At 29.4% G+C, this 12,343-nt stretch overlaps 1 protein-coding gene across 1 annotated transcript in view; it reads right to left on the reverse strand.

Moving 5' to 3' along the window:
* Positions 1-12,343, reverse strand: part of LOC145252796 (26S proteasome non-ATPase regulatory subunit 2-like) — a 74,697-nt gene that overhangs the window by 11,564 nt on the left and 50,790 nt on the right. Inside the window, exons 8-18 of the mRNA XM_080112743.1 lie at positions 11,671-11,731; positions 10,270-10,413; positions 8,777-8,883; positions 8,508-8,635; positions 7,752-7,839; positions 6,661-6,823; positions 5,303-5,404; positions 3,131-3,201; positions 2,412-2,532; positions 1,467-1,549; positions 598-766 (exon numbers count right to left, since the gene is read on the reverse strand). Coding sequence (XP_079968869.1) covers positions 598-766; positions 1,467-1,549; positions 2,412-2,532; positions 3,131-3,201; positions 5,303-5,404; positions 6,661-6,823; positions 7,752-7,839; positions 8,508-8,635; positions 8,777-8,883; positions 10,270-10,413; positions 11,671-11,731 — 1,237 coding nt within the window. The remainder of the gene's footprint in view (positions 1-597; positions 767-1,466; positions 1,550-2,411; positions 2,533-3,130; positions 3,202-5,302; positions 5,405-6,660; positions 6,824-7,751; positions 7,840-8,507; positions 8,636-8,776; positions 8,884-10,269; positions 10,414-11,670; positions 11,732-12,343) is intronic.

Here is a 12,343-nt window from a genome sequence, read left to right on the forward strand (position 1 = left end):
CGCTTACAACTGTTTATATGGGTCCTAAATAATAATATGTACGATTTGGGAAAGTGCGTCCCATCTAGATTTATTTACGTCGACTTTTACAAAATTATTGCGATTTTGGCTTCTCGCATGTTGATGAGGCTTTTTCGTATAAAAAGCGAAACTAATTCAAAGTTAACAACGAACAACGTTCTCGGCATTGTGCCCGGGAAATGTCCAGAAGCAATCAGCTTTGATCAATGTTGTACATCAGACAATTGTTATTCAATCTGGACAATTGGGAGCTGGTCCCTCATTCTTATATATGAAATATGAAAGAAAGGGCTTTAATTGTGTATGTCCAGAAATGAATGAGCTGTATAGAAAAAAGTGTGGTGAGAGGGAAAACTAAGAAAGAAAAACAAAAAAGAGATAGAAATTTTAATAGAAATATATTACACTTTTGTCCTGGGCAACATTGGGTTGTCCTACTAGTATCAATATATAAAAACCATATTATATACAAGAATGGAATTTATTCCTGGTTTTTAGTTCAAGAAAAATGGAGGTTGTATTACATCCAAAGTATTTATAAAAGTAAAAGAAAATAATTCCACAGTGAAAACTTACCAGCGCCAACAATTCCCATGGACAAAATAGCATTGTAGCTCACTTCAGAATCACTGTCATGTGAAAATTTACTAAGTGTATCGAGAATTTGCAGTTTAGGGTTGGAAGCAGACACAAGCGCTAACGCCAAAGGTACTGCCCTTCGAATTACTGGTTCTCCATAGCGCAACTGAAAACAAAAAGGCATAAAGATTAAAACCGATCGACATGATTACATGTTTAGTGTCAACGAAATATTATAAATTAACCTTAAGCTAAATGACTAGAAAAATATAAAATTACAGAAAAAGCGAACAATTACGAAAAGACAGGTTGAAAGAATCTCTAATTTAGCCGTATAGAATTGAATATGCATTTTTTTTTTAAATGTAAGTAATATCAATCTAGTTTTCATCAGTTTTTGCCAGAGCAATAACTATGGCTATGACAAGAGAATGTTCTATCATTGTTTTAACTCTCAAGTATATATCTGACACAGTTAATCAATCGAAAATCATATCACTATCTAAAAACATAAGATATTAACCGATATATACTCGAGAGTCAAAATAATAAAAAGAATATTCTCTTGTCATAACCATAATAATAACCACCAAAAAAGGAAAAGCTGACAAATGTAAATAAGTATTCATATAAAATGAAATATTTTAAGATATATTCTTGAATGTTAAAACAAATTGACCATTTTTACATAAATATTTTAACTTTATAGTCATTTGGTAAAAATTTAGGACAGAAAAATAAAAATTGAAAGAATTAACTTTGATATCCGATTATTATTTTTTAAAATCAACAAATGAAATAAATTTTGAAAACATTTACATAAATTTGAAGTAACACAATGCTTATTTTTTTTCAAGTTCACTTACCAAATGTCCAAAAGTTCTGAAAGACATTTCTGCTCCAATGTCTTCTCCCATTGAAATAAGAGCAATCCCTATGACAGCAATACCTAAAAAAAAAAAAAATTAATGTAAACAGAATTATGTATGACAAATATAAATACTGGAGAGAATGCTTCAAAGTGACAAATTAGACGAAAAGCTGAAGCTGGTATTTTGATATGACTGGAGGAAATTGGTCACATGTCATGGAAAGGACTAAGACATATAAAGCATACTTTTCATTTGATTTACACCATGTTAAACATCTATTATTTAATGCCAAATAAAGTCGTCAAATTGGATTCTATAGGTATGGAAATGTATGTGTGCGTGTGTGACCTTGTCTGTGTGTGAAATTGTCTACCAAACTACTGTCAATGCTTGGTCTACATTAAACTTGATATAGGAGGTATTTCGACCAGTGGAACAAATTCAATTTGGTTTTTAACCAGAAAAAATAACTGCTAAGAGGTCACAATTGAAAAATTGAAAGTTGGCATAGTTAAAACCAAGCCTAAGTAGACATTATTTGTATCCTTCATTCATTCACAAATATATATTTATACATTTAAGTTTTGATATCCATGTCTTTAGGTCTGACAGTAGTAAATGCTGCTAGAGAGCTAAATGTTTTGGTTTCAATTCAAGCTGATGGTACCCAAGTCATTTAAAAAAAAAGAAAAACTTTTAAAATCACTACTATTATGTACAATATAATAATCAGTAGAGAAATGGTTTTATAATAAATAGAAAATCTGCATAAATTAAAATATCATATTTAAGAGTATCATATAACTAGGCAACGTCGGGCAGCCTGCTAGTTATTTAAAATTCTTAGAAAACATTGTTTTTAGAAGGATATTTTACAGTGAGAGTGGGAACATCACTGTTCCCAAACATTAGTAATGGTATGATGATGCTGATGCTGACCTTGTTGGATGGAGAGATCTGGTTTGGCAGCAGTTGCTTCATTCTTTTCATCTTTCTCTTTCTTTTCTTCTTTTTTGTCTTCTTTCTTTTTGTTTTTATCATCTTTCTTGTCATTACTTTCCTGAAAGAGAAAAATACAAAATTTATTTATAAGTGAAACTAATAAGTTTTGATAAGATGTTATCTTTGCAAGTCGACAAATGCTTCACACCTTATGTGTATAGCCTAACAAATATTTAATATACAACTTTGTATATAGTTAAAACCAACAATACCAGTTGTGATAAAAACCATGAAAGCAAGTTAAATGGCCTAATAAAAAATTTTTTTTTTAAAAAGTAAAACTTAAGTGCTTGTCTAAACTTCCCCAATATTAAAAAACAAAAATTAGAAAAATCTACGATGCACGTATCATTGACAGCAAGAAAATATTGTATTCCAAAAATCATGAAAATTGATCCAATAGTTTTATTTTTAAATAAAATCAAATATTGCAACACCATTTTTAAAAATCTAAAATCAACAATGCAAGTTGGCAAGATTTTTCTTGTAATGCCTACAAATTCCCATTAAAAATAAAGCTACTTGATTAATTTATGTAAATTTTTTAATACAACATTTTCTTTTCATCACACGTATATAATAGATTTGTTTTTAATATCGAGGAAATTCTGAACAAGCACCAAATTCTGAACAAGCACCAAAAAACATGAACTCACATTATCTTTTGTATCATCATGCTCTGAACATAAATGCAATAACTGTTGGATCTTGAGTACATTTCCAGTGCCTACGAAAACAAATAAATAAAATGCAGATTAAAGCATCTTTATAAGCAGTAAAAGTGAATTTTTGCTTATTGCATTTCTTTTATTGATGAAAAAAAAAAAAAAATCAGATCCAAATCAGATTTATCTGCTCTTCATAAACTTTTCAACATTAAATTTATAAATGGATGTATAAAAAAAAAAAAAAAAAAAAAAAAAAAAGGAAGTTTTTACTTATTGTTGAAACACAGTGATCAATTTGAAGGTGTGAATGGAAAAAAGGAAAAAAAAAAAAAAAAAAAAAAAAAATTTTTTTATAACAGGCAGTGGATCGGTAGAAAATTATTTAAAAAAACAAATTTAAATGTAAAAGAAAAAAAAAAAAATTTTTTTAAAATGCCTTCAGAGATTTAAATACTGTTTTATAAAAGAAATTTGGTTTTTCATTATAATAGCAAAATTTGAATATTGAAACATTAAATTTCAATTAAAAAACAATTGTATCTACTTAATTCTCATATCACAGTAATGAACATATCCAAAAATTGCAAAAAATAGAAAATTAATTATTAATGAAAATTTTTTAAAACAATTAGCGAAAATTGAGTTTTGCCCAAAAAAAAAAAAAACCCAAGGGTTCGAATTTTAACGAAAGAGGGGTAAATATTTTCTGAAAACTGAAAAAAAAAAAAAAAAAAAAAAAAAAAAAGATTTTCAGAAAATATTTACCTCGCTTTTGTTAAAAATGTTTGTTTTTTTTCTTTTTTTACTTGGGAGTCACCACTTATCAAATCTTAGGCCAATTTAGTAAAACTTAATCTTCGTTAATTGTCTTCAGAAACTGTTTCCATTAATAATTCATTTTCTACCTAATCGTCTCTCATAATTTTTGGATATGTTCATTACTGCGGCATGACAGTTAAGTAGATACGATTGGTTTTTCTTGAAATTAAAATATTTCGGTTTTTGAATTCTGCTATTACAATGAAGAACCAGAAAATATTTTTTCTTTCACACCTTCAGAGCATTACAGTTTTGTAAAAGCGACCACGGATAGAAGGCATATTTTGTGTTTGAAATAAAGAGGTGAGGATAAAGTGATTGAAGTAAGCTAAAAAAAAAAAAAAAAAAAAAAAAAACAAGTTTTTTTTTTTTTAGTTAATTATATATTTTATATTAACATTCATTTATTAATTAATAAATACTGAAAATTTCGCTAACTTTAGATAATCCTTTGATTTTTGATAGATTTTTCCAATCCGTGATAAAATACATTTTTTTGGTTAAAAAACAAAAACAATTATTTTTCACTTTAATTGTCCATCCCTATCTTTGTTTTAAATTGGCAAAAATAAGCATCTTAAATTCTGTCTCAAGGGAAAGGGATTTCTTGATTTTTTTTTGGTAGTATGACGAGAAGTTTTTTGTTTTTTTTAAATTTAAATGTCTTGGTTATTGCCACTGGCAGTAAGGATTGAACCTTAATCTTCCTATCACTTAGAACTGATTTTTAACCAATGATGTTAGGTGTTGTGTCAAGTCCATATAGTTGACAATCAGTTCCAAGATTGAAGATTTAATCTTTACTACAGGCAATAATAGCTAAAAAATACATTAAAAATTGAGCACTTGAACCCAGTCGTAATCGAGAGAATGTGAAAAATCGACTTCCTAATCTTTGTGTCTACGAGAATCCATGATCCTAAATAGGGGGTATCAGTTGATAATGATTTTACTCAAGTAGTAATAGGGCTATTATTCCCGAAATTAAAGATATTACATGAGACATATTTTTTTTTTTAGCTGTAGTTCCCATATTTACTGATTTGAAAAACAGATTTTTTATATATATTCCTAATCCAAATTCTTTCAACATTCCTATTTTTCGTCTGCATTGCTATCAGCCTTCATAAATACCTATAGATATCAATATTTACACAGTGGAAACATTTTAGTTTTTTAAATTCACTTCAACATCAAAGAATTACTTCTTTATAACAAAAGATTTCAAAGTATTGAAGAATACATTTTCATATAAATAACCGTTTGTGATCATCTTATTAAAAATAAATTCTTTTCATTTGTATAAAAAAAATATCAAACGCAATGGATAAAACAACCTACCAGCATAAGCACAAATGTCGACTAACATCTGAGTCATTGATTTTAAAGGTTCAACAACTGCTTCCAAAGCCGCAAGAGTAGCTTCAACAGCTTCTTGTTTACCTATAGAAATAAAAGACGTGGAAAAAAATATGAACAAAAATTGAACAAAAAAAAATAAAAAGAAACAAAAAAAGGATATGGAACTAAAACTAGTGATAAAAAACAAAATTACATTACATTAACTACTTTACTAGAGAAGTAATTTAATTGAAACTTTCAAATTCATGACATTTCTAAATATGGACATTTTTTGTTGAAGTACTTGTAAAACAAGCACTGGGATGCAACACTGCAGTGATGGGACAGGGGTTGGAGCTTGATAGACAATGTGGGACCTATTAGATTGGAGACTCCTATAAAAAAAAGAGAGAGCGGTTGATGCACCAGCCTGGATGTAGCAACAATACTCCATGTATGGATAAATGATGACTTTGTAGAGATATAGAAGAGCAATAGCAGACATGTTAACATGGGGTTTGATGAATTCTGAAATAATGTAAAATAAAAGGGATCAACTACAACAGCAATTTTTGCAACTATTGAATTAAGTATTTGACAGAACTTTTATTTAAAACAGTGTTAATGTTCTACGCAAAGATTTATGCTTTTAAGGGTTGCATAAGAAACGGTTAAATAAGCAAAAAATTCAGATGAAAATTTTACAATTTGTGAGCAGCACAAATGAATATTTGGTTTTAAACTTTAATAAATGCCAGAAATTATTTTATATTGGATAATTTAAAGACAAGTAAAGCCTATTTATCAGCTTGATAGAGGCTCTTAAATCAATTTCTTATTCTCAGTCTTTATAACGTGAACCGGAACAGATGATCCAAACCTTCCTTGTGACAGGATGCTAGTCTTGTCTCGCTTATAATTCCAAGCAGGACTAGTATCCATTTATAAATCTGCGTGAAATGTTTGCTTACAGGATCTAGTATTCTCAAAGTGGGTTTTATTTTAGATAATTAAAAAAAAATATATATATATTTTCTCATAACTGCTGTTGTTTTTGTCATTTTTTGGTTTAATAGCCGTGTAGATAAACCCCAATCTTCTAGTCATTCCGAAGAATGCAAAATTATATTTTACCTTTTCTAATTTCAATAAGGTTGGCAATCCAGCAGAACATTTTTTGTTCCAATGGTGTTACATGTCATTATGTCCACGTCATCGTTTCAGTCCAGCTCAATCAAAACATTGTTCATTAGAAAAGTCAATTTATATACGCCAACACTTATTCATCAATAATTTCATACTCAGCTATCCAATGATTTACATGAACGGAATGATAAACATTTAAGAAAATCATTTACCTAAGTAAGTAAGTGCAAGACCTAAAGACAAATATCTGGTGTAAGTATCTTTGAGTTCGCTTGTTGGCCATTCCATCATTTTCTGAATAATTGTGGAGGAAACGTCTGCATTGCAACTTCCAACTGCAATCAAACCACATGACAAAGCAGCCATACCAATCACCTAAAAAGAAAAAGGGGGAAAAAAAAAAAAAAGGACGTTTATTTAGTTTATTACAAGCAAAAAAAAAATTTTTTTTTAATATAATAGAAAAGAATTGAATGATTGTAAGACAATCTAACAAAATAATCTTGTAAAACGTTAAAAGTTGAACGTAAATAGTATTAAAGCTGACATATCAAAATTTGATTTTGATTAACAGATTTACAGTTATTGTTGTAGCATGTTATTGGTTATATACTAGATGTGCTTTGCTACACTTCTGTGTATTTGTTGTTGTTGCATTCAAATACAAGTGAACCATGTATGTTGCCTATACGTTTTGTCATTGTTATGTTTGACGTTCATCTTCGTCGCCAACTGTTATGTTTGCAGGTTGAACCAAATAACATAAATAAGGCAATACAAATGAAGACTCAACAAAGGTAGATCAATAAGAAGTGTATTAGGAAAAGTGTCTTTACAGTATATTTACATAATCGTTGTCAAGTAAGAGAGTCTTGGCTGGAGAACATATCTGCTCTCGGCTCGGCCTTCGGTGGCTTCTGGTTAACACACACTCAGACTAACCGAGTCTTGCTATTTATGTGTAATATTATCCACATATGTAAATGAGTGGGTGCCACCACAACAGTTATCATGAAATAAAAAACAGACTTATATCTCGTGCTAGTTTCTTTCATTATATTTTTGTTGTTTAACTATGTGTACGTTTGTACGTGCATTCTTGAATAAGACCAAAAAATTCGATGTCTCTAAATTAAAAGAAAATAGTTTAATAAAAATTATTGCAAAATATTTTAATCATAACAGTAAGTGTGCGGCTCACACTGACTCCTCCGACTCACAACATGCCTGTTCCATATGGTTGCTTAGCAACTGAGGATTAATAAAAATAGAGATGCAATTTGTGATGAAATTGAAAACTTACTTCGTTGGTGGTTTTGGTGTCTCCAAGAACAGGAAGAAGAAGATTAATCACATCTTCCCTATTTGAACCAGCATAAGCTAGACCTAATCTGTAAATAAACAAATCAAATAGAAACGATGGTAATTACTTTGGAATGTTTCTGAATATTTTGAGATGAGGATTGATAATTTGTATTATTATCTCTCAGACTTTATTCACATGCATCTTTTCTAAGTAAAAAAAAATTTCCAAGTTTAACTAGGTTTCCAAGTTCGAAAACAAAAATCACCTGAAGAAAACTGATTGTAACTCATTCAAAATATTAGAAATAAACAAGATGAAAATAGTTTGAATAATCGAAATTCATTCTTTTATAAGAATTTTTTTGTTTATCAAAGAATATTTAAAAAAAATTTTTTTGATGAAAGAAAATTCAATTTCTAATCTATAAACTCCAAATACAAGATTCATGGAAAAAGATTTAAAATAAATTGTTGGATGAATAAAATGTTACAATTTTTACTTTCAACCACTTTGTATTTGAATTAATCTTAAATTGGAACTTTTTTAGCAAAAAAAAAAAAAAAAAAAAAAAAAAAAAGAAAATAATGAATAAAATTGATTTACATTTTACATAACAAAAACTATATTTATTTAAAAAACAAACAAAATTATTGGATATGATGTTAACATTAAAGAAAGAAAATCCTGTCATGTTAACACAAAACAAACTCAAGAGTTTGATTAAGAATGTTAATGTAAAGAAAATATTTTTACCCAACAATTGAACCAATACGCATGATTGGTTTTTGGTCCCTCACATAATCAGCTAATAAAGCCTTAGCCGGATCACATTCATTGCGCACTCCAGAATTCACAATACCGCAAGCTAGAAGAGCTCCAGCCTGGGAAAACAAAAATGGATCATTAGAAATGGAAAACATTTATTACTAAGAATGTATTTTTTTTATGCAAAATTGCAGAAAAAAAGTTTTATATTTTATATTTTTAAAAAAGAAAAATTGATTAGCAGAAAAATGAATTACCTTAATATTGTCTTCATGCGAATAGAGATATTTATCAATTTGGCTAAGACCACCATCAAGATCCCAAAGAAGGATCAAACCAAGAGAGGCTGTTGCACTTAACATCCCTGGAAAAAAAAATGCAATTAAAACAAAACCTGAGAAACTGACAACTGAGATGAAAAAGAACGCATGTGTAAATATTTTGAATGGCCTTGTGTCAGACTTGCCCTTTTTTTTTTTTGTCAAAAAAAAAAAGTCATCTTTGCTTATTTTCGGATGAGTAATTGCTATACCAGATACAAGGAATACGTGGCAAGGTACAAAATGATGAAAATTGTAGTAATGAGTCGGAAGATGAAGTAAAATGAAAATTTCTTTTCATAAAAGATTAAATAAAAAATAAAAATTAAATTCCAAATAATTTAAGCTGAGAATTCTTGCATTCTTCAGACTTGTCACTCTCCCCCTTCCCAACAATCTCCATCAACAGGTCCATTCAGATTCTTCTACAAGTTGGTTGATTGTCTGCCAAATAACGGATTACAAAAAGAGACATCAATCACGAGCCACAACTTATTTCTCCAGAACTGACCAGCAAAACGAAAAAGGAAGATGTCCATACAAGTGTTTCTTGATTGAATGTTTTCTACAGCTTACGTCTAATGTAACTTGTAACATCCTTGTTGTGTACATATCATTTGGATTATTCGGAATACCGTTCTCATCTTGAGTGTTATTCTCTTTAAGTATATCTTATCGAAATCTGCATAGAATTTTAAATGGAACCATTTATTTAATTGACGGTGGGTAGTATGCTCTCATTCTGTCAGCCATGACCGGGTAGAAGTCTTATGTAATTCATAATTGTAGTCTTCGTATTGCCTGCACTGAGGACTGAACCGTCAACCTCCAGAAATTAACTGAATTTTACCTCTGTTACGCCATGCATGCTTGTATGAATTTTGGGAGCTTTAAACCTATTCTCGTTTTTAAATGTACATTTTTACTACATATTACATATTCTCAAGTTTAGAATCCAAAATAATACAAATTATCAATCCTCATTTCAATAAATTTAGAAACATAATATCCTTGTGTATAATCAATCCAGTGAATTTTCTTGCTCTCAAGCCATATAAACAAGATAAATTCTATCATGACTCTAAAAAATTTCTTGAGATTGTCAGAAAGGGAAAAGTTCCCAATGGTGTGAAATTCCTCCGAGCTTGCCTTTGCAGATTTTATCATCTCTTCCCATAGATTAGATGTTGCTGCTGAGATAAATCCCAAAAGGTACTTCTACAGTTTACAAACTGTGCTATTTTTTAAAATTGGATTTTCAAGTTAAGTTTAATTTTTACAGCATCTTTTGTTTCTTAAATTGTTAGGAGAAAATACAAAATAGTTAACAATCCCCACCCCACCCATGTTAAGAATGGATTTCTAAATAATGTTATTACACCATGAACCTAAAAATTTACAGTTGATGCAGTAATAGAAAAAGAGATTACCATGATCTTTATTCTTGTGAAGCCAATCTTTACTGTCCATAATTAGTTTATCTTTACCAAAGGCTGCGTTGACAAATCCATTCACAAATGAAGCAGCTAAATTTTGTCTTGCAGAATCAACATTACCAGATCCAATTGTAGTTCCTGGAAAAAATTACAAATAAATATTTTACAGTAAAAAACCCTTTCTTCATTTTTTTTTTTCTAAATTAAAAACAAAACAAAAAAAAACAAAAAAAAACATTCTTAATATAAAGCAATTGAGTATATTTCAATTTTTACATCTTTTTTAATTTGGTAAACAAAAAATGCATTTGTGACAACAGGAAATTAATATTTCAATCTATTTCAGTGAAATAGATAACACTCAACTCGTTAAAGACTGAGTACAGTTACAACAGAAAAATGTTTCACAAAGCCAACTACAAATATTAAAATATTAAGAAGATCATATGAAAACTTCTATAAAATCAGATTCGAACCCTAACATAAATGCATACATAGTTTTGCAGAACTGTCAATTTTGAATACTTTCATCCATTTCTCTGCATCTAGGGCTATATAGACTTTTTTTTATATATGTTAAGAAGCACAGCGATGCAACAATTTAAATATTGTTCCCAATTCAGATACAATTACAAATTCTGGTCCTGATTCTTTATAAATCTCTAAATATAACTATAAAACGGATGTGCACATATTTTCTCAAAACATAAAAACATACTTGTGTGGGGTGGTAGAGTTTAGTTTTTTTACTGATAGTTTAAAATGAATAAATGTTTATTATTCTATTATTACTACCAGAAAGGGAAGATTTTGTTTGAAACGAAATCAAATAAAAAGAAAGCTAATTAAAAGAAGTGTTTTTGGCATTGGAAAATAGGCAATTTTTTTCGATTCTATAAAAAGGTCTGATACTGATTAATTGTCCCAACACTAATATATAATATTAAAATCAAAAATGAGGAATAAAAGTTATAACTTCATTATATCATCAGAACAATAAGGAAAAGTTAAGGGGAAAATTAAGAAAAAAATCTCTTTAGGCCATGGCTTTATACAAAATGCAAATATAGAAAAACCCGGCTTAATGACATTTAGATATAAAACGAAGGAATAGGATATGGTAAACAATTAAAGTAGGTACAACAAAGGAAATTTGCATTTCGTATAATTCTGGTCCTTCTCTTCTGATAAAAAGCATTTAGCTTTGAAATGCCATGGCCTAAAGAAGTTTTTTTTTTTTTTTCTTAATTTTCCCCTTAACTTTTCCCCATTGTTCTGATTATATAATCAAATTATATATAACTTATTCCTCATCTGTATTAAAAACCAGCTTTTTGTTTAACTCTGCCCTCGTGGGCTTTGTGGAGAGTCAAGCACAAAGAAACTAATACTCACTATTTGGTTCCAGGCTTGTCTTATAGATATCCTCAGGTATTTTAGGTTTCAAAATATCTAACTGCAATGGAAAAAAAAAAAAAATCAATAAGATTGTGCCACAATTATTATAAAAGTGCGGACACTATTACTCAGCACATTCAATATCAAAATTGATCAGTTACACGTTTTAGGGATAACTAAAATTGATGTAATCTAAGATGGCCATCTTCAAATGTAAATAAATCAGCTACCTATTAATAATCAATTCATGATCCTTGATGAAAGGAATGGTATTGTTGGAGAGGATACACAAGTCTTTTCATTTGCTGGTGGCTTAATTTTTATTTTAATAGGAGTCACCACTTATCGAGGCCCAAAGGCCACTCGAGGATAAGGGTTATAGAGTGTACAGTAGTCAATGGAATAATACTGTAGTAATTGTGTGTAATGGAAGCTGGGTAAATTGGATTACTTAAGGGGGCGGTTCATCAAGAATTTGTTTATGTTGGAGACAACTAAGTTGTAGTCAGCTGGGAAGCAGGCAAACAGAAGAGAGTTCCACAGGCGTGCAGTTCTAAGAAAGAAGCTTTGTTCATGGAATCTATGACTTGATTTAGGCACAGATAAAGAGTGGGGAAAATCATTGACAGTGGTTTCAGCTAGACAGGTGTTTTTCGTGAAAAATTGGCAC

Source organism: Euprymna scolopes, chromosome 29 (assembly GCF_053919585.1).
Source record: "Euprymna scolopes isolate OS-2025 chromosome 29, ASM5391958v1, whole genome shotgun sequence".
Lineage (NCBI taxonomy): Eukaryota > Metazoa > Mollusca > Cephalopoda > Sepiida > Sepiolidae > Euprymna > Euprymna scolopes.